The 17,720-nt window shown below is 44.7% G+C and overlaps 1 protein-coding gene across 5 annotated transcripts in view; it reads left to right on the forward strand.

The window, feature by feature from the left end:
* LOC5565260 (otopetrin-2) overlaps nt 1-17,472 on the forward strand; it is a 70,954-nt gene extending 53,482 nt beyond the window's left edge. For 4 of the 5 annotated variants that reach the window (XM_021846042.1, XM_021846027.1, XM_021846022.1 and 1 more), the window contains exons 2-5: nt 8,141-8,623; nt 8,693-8,910; nt 8,978-9,367; nt 16,385-17,472. In XM_021846042.1, the coding sequence (XP_021701734.1) occupies nt 8,271-8,623; nt 8,693-8,910; nt 8,978-9,367; nt 16,385-17,457 (2,034 nt within the window). In that variant the 5' untranslated portion in view covers nt 8,141-8,270 and the 3' untranslated portion in view covers nt 17,458-17,472. Of the gene's footprint in view, nt 1-1,834; nt 2,073-8,140; nt 8,624-8,692; nt 8,911-8,977; nt 9,368-16,384 lie in introns of those variants that run through there. The other variant, XM_021846033.1, reaches the window with a different exon arrangement.
* Nucleotides 17,473-17,720: the final 248 nt, after the last annotated feature.

The following is a 17,720-nucleotide window of genomic DNA, read 5'->3' on the forward strand; positions in this document are numbered from 1 at the left end:
CAAAGGTGCAAATCTCGAGTATGTTTGTTGGGTTTATAGTGCTATCTTTGAATAATTTAAATATAAATTATTAGTAAATTAAAGCAAATTTTCTCCGTTTTTTTTTTTTTATTTTATTTTAAATTTCTAGTGTAATTTTTAACAAATTCATTGCTAGATTTAATTGTATATGCTGCCAAGATCTTTGATGAAATCAAAAAAAAATGTTGGAATTTATAAAAGTATGATTTTTTATAACAGCATGACAGCAATTCTCGCTGAAACCAGGCCGCCATCGGCACATATCGTTAGAATTCCAATCGCTAGCATATGCTAAAATAAAAGGATGGTCGTTTCGGTTTTCTCAAATTGGCGCACCCCTCGTTATGATTTCTATCTTAGAAATGTAACACTGATGATCTTCATCAACAAAAAGCTGAGAAAAAACTAAGTATGATCAGCTACAAAAACTAGGTGAGCAATAGTATTTACGCTATGAAATGAAGATTTTCTAAATCATTTTTTACGATTTTGACGCATATCGCGAGTGCAGTCAATGCAAACATTTTTTCGTGTTAAGTATGAGTGAAAAAATCTGGCGGCCATCTTGAATTTTGACGCCATCTTGATTTTAAGTAATCGAATGAGTTTTTCACCTTGTTAGCACTCAACATGTTGAATTTCGAAGCCACCGTTGAAACAGGGCGCTAGCATACGCTAGCGATCAGTGACATAAAATTGGAATTCTAACAATGGATCATTAAAATAACCAAAACGGCCGCTATAGAAAGCATAGATAGCGCCACCGTAGCCTTGTGTGTTTGACAGAACAGCAATGCTGTCACAATGTTAAATCCCATATACAGTGGCGCCTTTGTTTTGATGCGGTGAGCACTGACAAAAACTACATTCAATGATCCATTAGTTCCGATAGCGGCCTGGTTTCAGCGAGAATTGCTCATGATCAGAATAGGCGCTAAGCCCTACGCGTCGTTGAATACACCAGATAGCGATCAATGTCCCACGTATGATAGGTATGTTGTATAGATTGGCAATCAAACATTACACCACCATGATGCATCGTGAAACAACTCAAAGATAAGAGCAACGCCACTTAAGCATATTTGCACAGACAAACAGACGTAACACTTGTAGCATTTCTTCTTATTAAATCGCCCAGTTCACGTTAGCGTCATCATCCAGACCTGCAGATAGCGGTAATGTGAAACGTCAAACACGAAGAAAAGCATTGCGCGTGCCTCTAGTTGTGAGGTTTGAAACATCTTCTTCTTTTTCTTCTTGGCATTACGTCATCATTGGGAAAGAGCCTGCTTCTCAGCTTAGTGCCCAATGAGCACTTTCAAAGTTATTAACTTAGAGCTCTCTTTGCCGAAGTTGCCATTTTCGCATTCGTATATAATGTGACAGGTACGATAATACTTTCTGCCCTGAGAAGTCAAGGAAGCATTCATCACGAAAACATCCTGGACCGACCGGGAATCGAACTCAGACATCTTCAGCATGACTTTGCCTTGTAGCCGCGGAATCTAACCCTTCAGCTAAGGAAGGCCCCTAGGTTTGAAACATATCGAATTTGAATTTATCGTTAAACAAATGGTCGATAGAAAATTCGTCAGTGTTACATCTGCCTGTCTGTGATACTAATCTGCCGCAGCCAGCAACGTCTGGCTGAAGAGTGTAGGGTGGATGTGGATGGGTGGTTTGCGTCTAAAATTGGCAATATCACGACGGACAAACTCATCGCCGACGTAGCATCGGGCAATTTAGATTACAACCATTACGACAACGCAACGGTAGCTATCTACTCTACTGAACTGCTTGTTGTTGCCTTCAGGTGATGACCGCTAGGTGACGGCACGCCGTTGAAACCACCGTGAGAAAAAAACGCCGAAACCAGTTCAGTGCTCGTACGGCTTTAGTAAGGATTAGATCTCAACTCGCAAGCGTTATAATTCACACTGTTTTCTGATAGCCTATAGAAGGATTAAAAGCCTTTTTAAGCGCGTGTAGCAAATTTTACAGTACTAGTGCTTTATGGGTGATTCGGCGGATCTGAATTTTTCAAATAAGAGGTGCGTATACGGCATTTCAATGGCGCCAAAAATGCCATTGACTGATAACTTGTAAGGAACGTGAGCTGGTACTGAAATAAACGAAGTGATAACTATGACTTCATAGTTCTTACAATGCGCCATAGGCATTAAAAGATTGCTGACAATAAAACAGTAAAGCTGAATAACTTTATGATTTGATAAGTCAAAATTGTAGTGGAAAATACATGGCTATGATTCATGCAAATAAAAAATTTCAAGATGAATTTGTTTTGTCGACTTGTATGTAGATTCGGGGGATTCAAAATTAAAAAATGTTTGAAAATCCAATCCTATATGCTTTTTACCATCCTTACCATAAAAATAGTGTTCTGTAAAATTTTCAGCTTTCTAGATAGTAGTTTAAGGGTGGCCTAAAGACGATGTAGGTTTATACGGAAATAACTATGGAGAAATTTTATGATATATTCCAATCACGCTAGTACTGTAATGTAAGTACAATCTTATTATCCCATAGTAAAAATTCATTCTTCAAGCTATAATTAATAAATTTGCTGAAGAGAGAAATGCAATCCGACGAATAGCATAAGAGATATTCATGAGTATGTTTATTAAGGTTTGAAGAAGGAGTTTTCAATATGAGATGATAAGTTTCTACTGACATTACAATACTAGCGTGCTTGGAACATTTCTCAAAATGTCTCCATAGTAATTTCCATATAAACCTACATCGTCTTTGGGCCACCTTTAAATCACCACCTAGAAAGCTGAAAAATTTACAGAACACTATTTTTATGGTAAGCATGGTGAAGAGCAAATGGGAGATTGGATTATCATACATTTATTAAATTTTGAATCGCCCTAATGTAGATAAGGCGTAACAGCTCAAAACTTCTCACATTTTTAGTAAACTTAATGCAGGAAAATTATCGTAAAACGAGGTAACATTGATCAGCGGGAAGGCATTTAACGGAATGTACATCATTGTTAGGAGTTCGAATCAGCAATTATCGATGAGAAATTTTGAAGGTATGTGAGATTCTCTCTTTTATGTTCATGAGCTAATCAAATTTAAGATAAAAAAAAAACATGTTCATGTCTCACATGTGTTCTTTAAATCATATAAGTAAGAATAATGCGATTTTTACAGAAAACGGCATTATCAAGAACGATCCCGTTGTCAATTTTCAAAATTATTTTCATTTGAGCTAAATTGACGAATTACTATGAAAAATGCAGAAAATTCTAAGGAAATTACCTACTTTTAGGAGTATTTTACGGTTTCAGATATTAACTTTCGGGCTGTTGCGCTGTTGTACTTCGAACAACAGTTGTGATTTATATGCTATGATTTTGTAACAAAGATATATATCGACACTCAACATAAATGTATTCCTCAACAATCTTCTTGAGAGCAATACTCAACAGTTCTTGTTCACAGTATGACTCTTTATAATGCGGTGAAATCAACAAATGTACATAGAAGTCGCATAATAATGAACGCACTATATACGATTCGAGTCGACCACAATTTAAAATCGGTATATCTACTATCCCTACCTCCTCGTGGTACTGGCCGGGGTACAAGTAACCTTGGGGAAGCTCGGGTTACCAACCCCCGGTGGGAACTTTGGTCGTATGCTGGGAAGGGGAAGTTTGCTTTTGCTTCTGAAAACCTGGAGCGTCTGTACTCCATGTTAGGAGCGGCTCACAACAGCGTCTGTTCCCCATGTCAGGGGCAGCTGATCATCGTCCGAGTGCCAGAGAAGGACTCTAAGCTAACCTGCGCCCTATGGCCCTCCGAACATTTAAGGGGAATGGTCCTCCGGAAATCTAGGGGGTTGGTGTCAGGCCCTGTAAGCCAACCGTAAAAATACACCAGCACAGGAACGTCAACGAGAGAATACAGACCAGAACAATCGGCAATGACCACAGCGACGAAAATTGACTAGCGATTGGAAGCTCGATACGTGGAACTGCAAATCTCTCAACTTCATCGGAAGCACACGCATACTCTCCGATGTACTGAAGATCCGCGGTTTCGACATCGTAGCGCTGCAGGAGGTGTGCTGGACAGGATCGATGGTGCGAACGTTTAGAGGTTATCATACCATCTTCCAGAGCTGCGGCAACACACGTGAGCTGGGAACAGCTTTTATAGTGATGGGTGATATGCAAAGGCGCGAGATTGGGTGGTGGCCGATCAACAAAAGAATGTGCAAGTTAAGGCTCAATGGCCGGTTCTTCAACTTCAGCATCATAAACGTGCATAGCCCTCACTCCGGAAGCACTGATGACGACAAGGACGCATTTTACGCGCAGCTCGAACGCGAGTACGACCGCTGCCCAAGCCACGACGTCAAGATAATCATAGGAGATTTGAACGCTCAGGTTGGCCAGGAGGAGAAGTTCAGACCGACGATTGGAAAGTTCAGCGCCCACCGGCTGACGAACGAGAACGGCCTACGACTGATAGATTTTGCCGCCTCCAAGAACATGGCCATTCGCAGCACCTACTTCCAGCACAGCCTCCCGTATCGATACTCCTGGAGATCACCACTGCAGACGGAATCACAAATTAACCACGTTGTGATAGATGGACGGCACTTTTCCGATATTACCGACGTCAGAACCTATCTTGGTGGTAACATTGACTCTGATCACTATCTAGTGATGGTGAAACTGCACCAAAAACAATCCGTCATCAATAATGTACGGTATCGACGCCCGCCTCGGTATAACCTAGCGCGACTGGCACAACCGAACGTCGCAGCCGCATACGCGCAGCATCTCGAGGTAGCGTTGCCGGAAGAGGGCGAGCTTGACGAAGCCCCTCTTGAGGACTGCTGGAGCAACATAAAAGCAGCCATCAACAACGCAGCCGAGAGCATCGTCGGGTACGTGGAAAGGAGGACATGTAACGATTGGTTCGACGAAGAATGCAGGCAGGTTTTGGAGGAGAAGGATGCAGCGCGGGCTGCAATGCTGCAGCAAGGAACGCGACAAAACGTGGAGCGATATAAAAGAAAACGAAAGTAGCAAATCCGCCTATTCCGGGACAAAAAGCGCCACCTGGAAGAAGCGGAATGTGAAGAAATGGAACAGCTGCATCGTTCACAAGAAACGCGAAAGTTCTACGAGAAGCTTAACGCATCCCGAAAAAACTTCGTGCCGCGAGCTGAAATGTGTAGGGATAAGGACGGAAGCATCTTTACGGATGGACGTGAGGTGATTGAAAGGTGGAACCAGCACTACGATGAACACCTGTATGGCACGGAGAACACAGGCGCCGAGGGTTGCGACAGTGGAGGAAGTGACTACGTCAGCACAGCGGATGAAGGAAACCAACCTGCCCCCACATTGAGGGAAGTTAAGGATGCCATCAACCAGCTCAAAAATAACAAGGCCGCTGGTAAAGATGGTATTGGAGCTGAACTCATAAAAATGGGCCCGGAGAGGATGGCCGCCTGTCTGCACCGGCTAATTGTCAGAATCTGGGAAACGGAACAGCTGCCGGAGAAGTGGAAGCAAGGGGTCATATGCCCCATCTACAAGAAGGGCGACAAACTGGAATGTGAAAACTATCGTGCGATCACTATCCTGAATGCCGCCTACAAAGTGCTATCCCAGATTATCTTCCGTCGTCTATCACCAATAACAAATGAGTTTGTGGGAAGTTATCAAGCAGGTTTCATCGACGGCCGCTCGAGAACGGACCAGATCTTTTCCGTACGGCAAATCCTCCAGAAATACCGTGAGTACCAGGACCCTGCGCACCATTTGTTCATCGATTTCAAGGCGGCATAGTATCGAAAATCATGGACGAGAACAGCTTTCCCGGGAAGCTCACAAGATTGATCAGAGTAACGATGGACGATGTGCAAAACTGCGTGAAGATCTCGGGCGAATACTCCAGTTCGTTCGAGTCTTGACGGGGACTACGACAGGCCGACGGACTTTCGTGCCTGTTGTTTAATATTGTGCTTGAAGGTGTCATGCGGAGAGCCGGACTTAACAGTCGAGGCACGATTTTCACGAGATCTGGCCAATTTGTTTGCTTCGCGGACGACATGGACATTATTAGGAGAAAATTTGAAACGGTGGCAAATTTGTTCACCCGCCTTAAACGCGAAGCAACAAGAGTCGGACTGGTAGGCGGAACTGAGCGCGACAGGGCCCGCCTGGGAAGCAGTGTCACGATAGACGGGGATACCTTCGAGGTGGTGGACGAGTTCGTTTACCTCGGATTTTTATTGACAGCTGACAACAACGTTAGTTGGGAAATACGAAGGCGCATCATCAGTGGTAGTCGTGCCTACTATGGACTCCAGAAGAAACTGCGGTCAAGAAAGATTCTACCCCGCACCAAATGCACGATGTACAAAACGCTCATAAGACCGGTAGTCCTCTACGGGCATGAGACGTGAACTATGCTCGAGGAGGACTTGCAAGCTCTTGGGGTTTTCGAACGCCGAGTGCTAAGGACGATCTTCGGCGGCGTGCAGGAGAATGGCGTGTGGCGGCGAAGGATGAACCACGAGCTCGCTCAACTCTACGGCGAACCCAGTATCGTGAAGGTAGCTAAAGCTGGAAGGATACGCTAGGCAGAGCATGTTGCAAAAATGCCGGACAACAACCCTGTAAAGATTGTGTTCGCTACGAATCCGGTCGGAACAAGAAAGCGTGTGGCGCAGCGAGCTAGGTGGATATACCAGGTGCACTAGGACCTGGAGAGCGTGGGTCACAGTCGAGGATGGAGAGAAGCGGCCATGAACCGAGTGAATTGGCGAAATATTGTTGACGAGGCTTTATCAAGATAATTGATGTAAAGCCAAATAAGTAAGTAAGTAGTTCCTTCGGAAGGGAAGTGAAGCAAGAGTGGAGGCGGCTGTCAACTAGGAGTAAAATTGAAAAGCCGCCAATCTAAGTCCAGAACCAATTTTAAGGCTTGACACGTAAAAGTACAAATCGTTATTCACAAAATTACAGGTAATCAATGCGTGTGACAGAAACTGTTTGCAAGCAGTTATTTGCTACGTGATACTGCAGTGCGCTGTTGGCAATTAATTAAGAAAGTTCTGCTATATTCGCAAAATAGATGTTTTCGAGAAAATTGATTACGCCTTTACAATTGTTTGGTCATTATTTTGTATGGTTGTTTACATTTTAGAACCAGCGACAAGTAGGGGTAGCAATAAAGAGCCGCCAGTACCTCCCTTGAAGTGAAGTCGTTGGTCCCGAGATGAACTAGCCAAGGGCAAAAAATCTCGTTAATAAAGATAGAAGAAAAAAAACTTACATGGATTCATTTTACTAAAAAACGATTTTAAATCGAGCCACACATAAATTTCATGTAATGAAAATTTGAACTTTATTTATACATACAAGCGAAATAAGATAAAATTCATCCATCTAGAAAATCCGGCCGTGGTCATATTCATAAGATGAAAAACATCTAACTTGTCTTTCACGGTAATCTCTCCGCCTAAAATAGGAAAGCCTAATAATGAAGCAATAACTCAAAAAAGTTGACAGATCTTTTTAAAACAATATGTTACGTCATTACCATTGGACCTTGCTGCACTTAATCCCTTTCACGAGACGCCATCACCGTGTAAGCACGTGTTGAAATGTCTCTCGGACATTTGAAATAGATAACATTGCATTGTTTGGCCGTAATCTTATCGCTCTGATAGGCCATACGTACACCAAATACTGACAATTTTGGTTTCTCGTTGTGACAAAAACAATTCCGGCATGGCTACGACTTCTTCTTTAGCTGGAAATTGGGAAATGTCAAATTGATGTCTCCATGCTCCATGTAGCCCTCGACTAGTTATAACGAGTTTTCTTTACCGTTGAGATAAATATCTCATTGAGCTTTTGCTACAAATAATACAATTGAAATTGATAGGTCTTCGATCGAAAACTGCATAAATATTCCAGCGAACACCGAGTTCAAATCAGGCTAAGTTCAAATGAAACGAAATTCCATGTAGAAGACGAAGAAGACGTCATTTTAAGATAACGAACAATGGGTCAATCATTGACTAACGATTCACTCTTTCATTCATATTCTCCTCCCTCAGCGAGCAAGTCGACATTGATTCCGACGACAGATCTGCATTGAAAGAGAAACAACAGCAGCAACTTCTTCTCGTTCCGAAATCAGATGGAGAACCTATTCAACTGATTCCGAAAGCTGCTACATTCTCCACCATGCCCGTTAAATATAACCACCATGGATCGACATCTCTGTTGGATCAAATACCTGAAGATTCACACCCGGAAAAGAAACCAGCTTCCACATCACATACGAATGGTTCCACACCGAGAAGGCCTTCGATAGTAGTACAAGACATCCTGTCTACACACCGGCCATCGGCCATCATGTCCGCTCTACGCAGAGGGTCGATGGCATGGCTTCCGGGTAGAAGTAAATCGACTCACCACGGACAAGACAATGAGTCCAATATGGGCAGCAAGGCATCACTCAGTCAGATTCCCCATGGATCTGGCGCACACAGTGAACTAGCCATGGAGTCTCGGCGGAAAAATCGGCGTATCGGAGAGTAGGTAACACGTTTGGAGGTTGAATAGATAGCATTACCAACTAATATTCGTTTTTTTTTTTGTTTCAGCGACGCTTTGAGCACGGCCCTGTCAGCCCTGTACGCCAAGGTTATAGTGATTCTTGGAATAGCACTCCCCGTAACGGAGATTTTGTCCTCTCAAATTCCCGCCAACGTTTATCAGGGGTTCTACTTGTACCTCTACACCGTGAGCATTTTATTCGTCATCTTCGTCTACGCGTCCAACATGCGAAGAAGGGCGGTTATGACCCTGATCAAAACTTATCGTAAGTATCTTCAATACGGCAAGACCAATACTTTCTATGTTAAACAAATTTGCTTCAAATTTTACAGATGAGAAAACGAATGCATATCCAACGAAGAAACGTGTCCCGCACTTTGGGAGCTTCTACCTGCGTGTTGGAGCGATCGCTTTCGGTATCGGAACCATGGTATATTCGGGACTTGAGTTCGGACAGTACTTCGAACTGAATGCTTCGCCGGGCTGTTCGAGCATTTACGTGGCCCTGACGCCGGCGGCTCGCATGATTCTGTCCATTGTGCAGATGCAGTTCATCTTTCTGAACACCTCGGAGTTGGACATGGCCCGCCACAAGGTGTTTTCCCGGTTCGGCCTGATGCACATGATTGCAACGAATCTCTGCGAATGGTTGTACATACTGGTGGAGGAAACGAAGCACGAAATTCATCACCTGGCACACATACACAACCATGATGATGTTGGTAAGTAATTCAACTAAAATGAAGTGCATGGTTGCAGATAGAAATAGAGGGAGGTCTAGCGATGTTGGTGTTTAGGTAGCGTTTGATAGGAAGATGTTTGAGGCTGTTGTTGATCAAGAATCTATTTTTCTTAAAACACTTACCTGCTGATTCCAACCGGATCTGCCTCAAACACCGTTTTTGCAGGATTGTTATGCGGCTATCTACAACATGCCCTGTCCAGTGTACCCTTTCATGCCTTGACCACCTTCAAAATGGCTTCACCGAGCTTGTGGTTCATTCTTAGACTCCGCACAACGTTCTGCTGCCCACTGCCAAAGATAGCCTTAAGCAATCTTCGTTCGAAAACTTCAAGTGCTGGCAAGTTCTAATCCAGCATGGTCCTGGGCTCATGTACATAGCTACTTCTACTTTACTCTTTCTTCTATTCTTCGGGGCCCACGCACTGCAGCAATTTCTCCGCTGCTTCTTCACCGACCACTGGTATCTCTCCTTCAACTCTAACCAGGGGGCGAACGACTCCTTCTTCACTTCTCTCCTACGGCTGCAATCTCTCACGGACCTCGTGCCTGTCCCGTGCGCCCCTCGAGTATGGTGACGGACTCGAGGTTTCAGTGATCCGTCGATTCATTGGAAAGCCTGGGTTTCCAAGCGCAATCGGTTGTCGTACTGGGCTCTTTACAGACACACTACTGGCGAGTAGAGTCAACACAGGTAGGCTACGGTGATCTCAAGGCAAACCGCGAGGCCCATCCTCGTTCATGACGTATTCCGTCTCATCATGGCCACCCATTTTGCCACCCCCATGACTGCTCATTCGTGTGATTTAGTACAGTCCTGGTGGTGACTAGCGGCACTACTGTTGTCCTGATATAGAGTGGAGTAATGTTGGCTGCGTTTGTGGGAGCTTCTGGGACATTCTACTTCTACCTTTCCACAAGCGTAAGGTGACCAGACGTCCCGCGTTTCGCGGGACAACGCAATTTTCAACATGACATTACTGCGTCAAAACTAATTGTTTGACTAAACTGAGAAATTAGATCATGATTTAGACCTAAAATGTTTGTAGAATACACATCCAACACGAATAATGTTTAATTGGAAACGAGATCTGACACGGTGAAAAACAGAACCAATCGCCGAGGACCGGCAAGTGTCTAACGACGAGCTTGTAGAATTGGCAAGACAACTAAGCCCCTTGTCAACATAGAATACCGAACGTGGTACTGAAAGCTGTCATCCTGGCATATCCTGACATGTTCAGGAAGGTCTTCACGAAGGTAATTTTTCAGGAATATGAAAAATTAAGAAGCTGGTACAGCTGCTAAAGCCAGGTAAGTGTATGGAGAGTGAACGCGGATTGTCGAAAATGCAGATTGGATTCCGCAAAAGCATATCGACGGTAGAACATTTCTCGAGTGTACTGAGAAGGCGTCGAAGCAGAAACGAAGAGGAAATCGATACTGCGCCATGGTGCCTGCTAAGAGGCCATAATCGCAGCACTGTACAATCTGTGCATGATCCTGAAGAGCTAGTTCCAGAGCAGAAGCTTGATGTATGAAACAAATGAATGGCAGAAGTCAATGCAAGTGGCAGCGTGCGTACCTCAAAGTTCTATTCTCAATCCAACTCTTTGGAACGGGATGTATGATGGAGTCTTGACACTGCGGCTGTCCAGAAAGGTGAAAATTGTTGGTTTTGTGGATGAAGTGTCACTAATGGTAATAGGGAAAACGCTGGAAGAAATGGAGATGTCGGTGATAGAAAAAATTGACGCAATCGAAGGCTGGATGAGCGGAGTCAAACCAGGTCCGTTCCACTCGGGCTCAGATTGGGTACCACTTCTAGTACTGCATTTGATCCCTCGGTAGTGCAAAATGTACCCAAGTTTGACAGATCGCAGTACACTTTTCACGGCATTCTAGATTACCTTATGAGCCATAAAATTTTGAACAACTGCAAGGGACATGGAGGTCTTTAATTTGTCTTTAGTCAAACTGCAGATAGCTCAACACAAAACAGCGGTGCTGCTTCAACAGCCACGTTGATTACGCATGCGAAAGGTTCTAGAAGGCAATGAATGCCATAGTGAGAATCATGCCAAACTTAGGCGGTCCAATACGAAGCGTCTGCTAGCTAATGTATTTGGCTAATCATTAACAAGACCTCAGCCCCCTGAATTGTTAGAAGCTTTGAAGGTGGCGCACAGAGGCCACTACGCTGGTTTGCCGAGAATTTAGAGGGTTTACAGATTAGCCCCTTCATCACGACTGCACCTTGGTCGGTCCAATCCGCTGTTACTCAAGCCCGTTTTGTCTCACTTCCTCTACCTTTTGCATGCCTTTCAGATTGAGGTGCCTGGACGGCGGGATGGAACATTCCTCGTCCGACGATTCGGAAGATTGGCTCGATACTTCGGATTCTTCGTCGTCCTCATCAAGTATTCGCCATCTGCCACTAGCTTCTTGACATTCTTCTCCTTGCTCAGCTTCAACACAATGTCGTTAATTTTGCTGGCACGACCACCGCCACCGAGTTTTGACGCCGATTTTCCCCTTTTGGATCGAGAACTCCGCCAACTGCTTTTCCATGGCCGCCATCTTCTTCTCGAACGACTCCTGATTCGCCTTCATCCGCTCGATCTATTCCGCTTTCTTTCGGAGCATTTCCGCTTGCCAAGCATTTTGCTCCTCTTCTTCTTCGACATGCATTCGCAGTTCCAAATCCATCTTCTTTCGCCCGAATGCGCGCTGCATCTCCATTTTTTCCACAGCTGCAACTCCGCTTCCATCTTCTCATACTGCCACTTTTGACGTTCTTCTAGCGCTCGGACTTTTGTTTCAACGCTAGATGCGCCTGAGTGAGAGTTAACGCTGGATTTGTCTGACTCGTCGACTTGCTTGCTGCTGCTTCCTAGGCTTCTCGTTGCTTCCGGTACTCCTCAGCTTTCAACTGGCACCACTTTTTCAGCAACCTGGTTGACACCACATGGTGGGGGGGAATGAAACCTCGCGGAACAACCATCACAACCGATCATTTCTTCATCTTGAGTCGACGGACCGCAGACACTGTACGGAGTTTGCGCGAAATCAAGGACGCGTTGATTGACGGACTCGGAATCGGAAGCCATTTTTGGAGCAGGATTGGTTTCTCACAAGAACACAATCGTATGTCACTTTATTTTGGAGAGTGTTCCCGAAGGGAAACCTAAACATTTAAGCAGCTGATTGGTTTTCAGCAACGACTTCCAAGTTCAGTAGATTCAATAAATTGGGTCGGATGAATACGAACGTTAGTTTTTGGCCTAATTGTTTTCCAAGTCACTAGGTAACTTAATGTACTGCAGAGATGGTTATACAAATTTTCGGACTTTCCGCAACTATTCTCACCACAGCTTATACTTATTTCAGTATTAAACCTTGATTACTATAAACTTCGTGATATAATCAAGCAGCTATTGATTTGCCATGGCGAAAGATATCTCTCTTATCTACCGATCTAATCGTCTGTTATTTGTTTATTTATGCTACGCAACTCTCTACACTTACTTATATTACATACATACTCACACGCGCTGTCATGTTTAGCTATGCTCGCGACTAGACCTGTTCACAGGTCACCTGTTCAAGCCGCGTCGCAACACCCCGGCCTTTCCCGGATTCACCTTACCTCCAGCGTCGCCATATTTTCTACGCTTCGCCTTTGGCTCTTACCGTCAGCGGTCCTCAAGGGCCATCCGAGCCCTTGATCTCGCCTCGACGATGCCGTGTCTCCAGAACTTCCGATTCTTTCCGTCGACTACGAAGACCAAATCGCCCCATTTCAAGCGGTTTCAGATCGTCGAACCATTTCGACCGCTGGTTGGAAGATACTCCTTCGTCCATCTTTCCCACATTTGGTCTGCTAGGAACTGCGACCGCTTATATACGTTCCGCAGTGCATCCGTCCACCATCAGGTCTGCACCATACACCGTTCCTCGTAGAAAATGGTTCGGCGTCAGTGCTTCGCATTCGCTCAAATCCTGTGGCAAGTAGGTCAACGGACGCGTGTTGATCATGTCTTCCGCTTCAGCCAGAGTTGTCAGCAGAATCTCATCAGTCAATTTTCGTATGTCGTCGAGTGCACGCATCGCTTCTTTTCCAGACCGCACTTTCCGTTCCCAGACACCACCCATGTGTGGGATTCCAGAAGGAACAAAGTGCCAGGCGGTAGTTGAGCTGCATACGGCTTCCGCACACTCCGATTTTCTCCAGTTTGACCATCTCGTTATTCGCTCTCCGAAAGCGTGTGGCATTTGTAGTTTGCTCTGGTTTGCCAAACTTGCACTGGAAACGAACGATAGCCATCCGATTCTGTGGTAAGGCTCCTTCCACCGGACCGAGGTAATCTAGGCCGACGAAACTAAAGGGCCGATGTTAAGTGGTGACTTGTTTGACGAGAAGGGGGGGGGGGGGGGGGTGGCATTCTCGGTGATCTCGGTCGACACTTGTTGACTCTGCACCAGACGCAATTTTTCAACACGACGCATTTTTGGAATTTGAAATCCCTTGCTCATCTCGTTGAATACGGTTTCCGAATTGACGTGCCCGAACTTTTCGTGATAGTGCTGTATCAGCCTCTGTGTGATTTCGTGCGTCCGCGACAGAATAATCGGATGCTTCTTGTCGAAGGAGCTCACCTCCGAATTTGCAAGTCTGCCATCCATGCGCAGCACCACCTCATCGTCCAGTACGGAGAACTTTTGTAGATCAGATAATTCTTCTTAATGTGCTCCACCGGTCTGCCCGGCTGGCGCTTGAGGTTGTTGGTGAACGCGCTCATCTCATCGAGAAAGCTGTCCCATTGTGCCTGTCGCAAGAGTAAGGTTTCCGCTCGCTGCAGTGGTACATGCAGTGCCGCGTATTTCACTGCTGTCGCCTCGATCATCTGCCGTTGCTTTGTCATAGCCCGTTGGTAACGATCGGCTCTCCTCTTTTCTTCCTCCGGCAGTTTGCGATAAAGCACACGACTAAAGCGGTATCTTATCCCGAGACATCATCAAATTGCAGTGGACCGCTCCGTTGATAACAGCTCGTCAATATGCCACACATCCGTATCCATGTTCGCTGGCTTCGTTAAAGATGTGGACTTCCAGCGAACCATCTTCGGCAGATGTAGCGGCAGCGATGTAACAGCGGGGAATTCTGATAGCTTCAACCACCGGCAACAGGGCTGTTTACCGCTTCCACAGCTACCAGGAGTCGGGATTGATTTCTTAGTCCCAATCGCAGCCGGATCGCCACAGATACTGTATGACGATTTTGCCATGTCTTTTCGTTGGCCGTTTGCATTCGTAGAGGTACGGCAATAACTCCTCGCTGTGTGTCGTTGAAAATGCACCAGTTGGTCCATGTCCGGATCCCAGATGACTCCCCAGACAACCAGAAATCGCATGAATGTTCACGTTATAACTCGTTTATTCATACTAATTATACCAAACCCGCAAAACATCGTGAATAAACTTGTCAGATTGATGAGCTTCTTCGCATAAAATACTTTTTTTCTGAGTTCATTTGTACATTTTGCTTCGTCCCCTACATTCGTTCAAAGTAAGTCGAATCTATCCGTAGCAGCTGTCAAATCAACATTTATTATCATAAGTTAAATCGCATAAGATCACAAGTTAGTTCGGTAGAATATTTATACACTCGCAATGTATGTTATTAATCATCACATAATATATGCACGCATATCGCCTCCACTTTTGTACGTAGAAGGCCTTTCCGCGACATTTTATAAGTGAAATTTTGCACCTACAAAGCCTCCAGGTGATTTCGTTGTACGTACATTTTGGTTGTCTGGGTCATAGAATTTTCGAATTTGTTGTGAAAAATGCAGTTCTTTCAAACCCCTCACATTCGGCTTCTTCCAAGCGGCACTTTGTGTTGGAAAAGCAGGTTCTTTGCTTTCGCTTTTTTTACATCGCTCCACGTTTGACCGCGCTGCATTCTTCTCTTCCAACATCTGCCTGCATTTGTCGTCGAACCACTTGTTCTATGTTCCACGCACTCGGCGCCTTCGTTGATGGCTGCTTCCACTGCACTCTAGCCGTCCTCAAAAAAAGTCCCGCCCTCTTTCGGCACCGCTGCCTCGAGATGTTGCACATATGCGGTGGTGACATTCGGTTGTGTCTGTCGCAGTAGGTTATATCAAGACAGGCGTCGGTACCGAACATTGTGGTTTGTGGTGAGAGTATTGGACGCAGTTTCACCGTCACGAGTTAGTGCTCTGAATCAATGTTAGAGTCACGTCAGCCGGTATGTCCAAAACTTTCTCCTTAGTCGATCTGAACTCCACAATCCGCGAAAAATTCTCGCGCTTTATCTTAAAAAACGCTTGTAGATCGACGCAGGTACTTCAAATCGTTTTGGTGTCTTCTGTGCGATCATGCCTTGGACAATCAAGAATAATCACGCAGAAAACACCAAAACGATTTGAGGTACCTGCGGCGATCTACACGTATTTTAAGAAGTTTTCAAGATCGCCGTCGCGATAAATAATCGCGCAATGCACAGTACATCTCCAAGGTATAGGCTGTGCTTGTTCATTATGCTGAAGATGAAGCTTACGTGTCTTCCCAAGTAACATAATTAGCTTAACAACACTTTATTAATATATTAAATTTAAATAAGCTTAAAAATGATTTGTTCAACTCTTATTCAGCAAAAATGTCTGTTGGGATGCCACACCTTCGATAGATGGTATGATTACCAGGTTATCATTACCTCTAAACGTTCGCACCATTGATCCCGTCTAGCATAGCTCCTACAGCGCTACGATGCCGAACCCGCGGGTCTTCAGTATATCGGAGAGAATTCTCATTTCCGATTTATCAATTTACTAGTTGAAAGAATTTTGACATTTATTCCTGATTTAAGAGATCCCAGTTTAGTGAATAAGGCATATTTCATTGTTACAAATATTTTGTTTTATGGTGATCAATTCATAACATCTTCTCACTGTCCTTCTATTTACAGTATCGGCTATCATCAATACGACCAGCACGACCATTGCTGCCGCAACCTCATCCATCGACAGCAGTGAAGAAGACTACAGCTTTCAATTGGACGCCGCTGTTCAGAATCGCTCCAAACGTGTCGTTAGCCATGATGCCGCTGAATACATCGAATGTCAACGAACCAATATCATGGGTACGCTAGTGCAGAATGCATCGCCGTTCCTCTTTCCATGCACCATCGAATACTCGCTCATTTGCGCAGTAATCTTGTATGAAATGTGGAAAAAGGTGAAAACCATTGCCGAAATCGACCGAACGCGCAGAAACTCCCAAAAAGTGCACACTGTAGCTCATACGAAGAGCGCTCATCACTTCTCGGTAGACTGTTCGCGAGCTCACCGTGGAATGTTCGGAGGAATCATCATCACCGTTATGACCATAATATGTTTGATAATGTACTTTGTCCTTCACGACGAACCTGGCTATGAGTACTTTGCCCTGCAGGAAGTGACCATTGCCGAGACAGTGCTGTATTCGATCACGGCAGCTGGTGTAGTGTTAGCTATGATCAGAATGCGAGATCTGAAATTCTGCAAAAAGCACAACGATAAGCATGCAAGTTCTGTAAGTCTAGATTGCACTCTCCTGGTATTAGCGCAAACGGGAGTCTACGTCTACGGCATGTTCAGTATCGTGGGAAGCTACTTCGCGATACAGAAAGGCATCTACGGAGCGCAGGAAGGGCTCATAGCGGAAGTATTCAGTTTGGTGCAAACATCCATGCAGACCCTTTTCATTCTGAACGCGGTTTGGCGCAAATGTCGAGGTTCTCAACAGAATCGCACAAAACCCGGTCGCGAGATTGTCACATTTCTGCTGGTGGCCAACATGGCCATGTGGTTCATCAACACGCTGGTGAAGGGAAGAGCGAGTTTCCGGCCAACCCATCTGGACTTCTTCGGAACGTGGGCGTGGACCGTCATAACCCATGTGTCAATGCCGTTGGCAATCTTTTACCGCTTCCACTCAACGATTTGTCTTTTTGAAATATGGAAATCTACGTACAAAGTTAAGAGTGGTGAACATCATTAGACTTGTATTTTATATGTAAATACTTCTGAAAAAGTACTTAAATGTGATAAGAATGATTTATTTCGTGAAACAAACCAGTGATTTGTGTATAAACGAGATTATTTATTTGTAATCAGTACTTAATATGTATTAAATGGACTGTATTTTAGGTTTAATCATAATAAAAGGTTATTTAACAAAATATTATTTTCCTCTACCGAACTCAAATTTACCTTGGCCGCATTTCTCCATCCTCGGTTCTACCGGTTCTACCCCACTCTCGC

Source organism: Aedes aegypti, chromosome 1 (assembly GCF_002204515.2).
Source record: "Aedes aegypti strain LVP_AGWG chromosome 1, AaegL5.0 Primary Assembly, whole genome shotgun sequence".
NCBI lineage: Eukaryota > Metazoa > Arthropoda > Insecta > Diptera > Culicidae > Aedes > Aedes aegypti.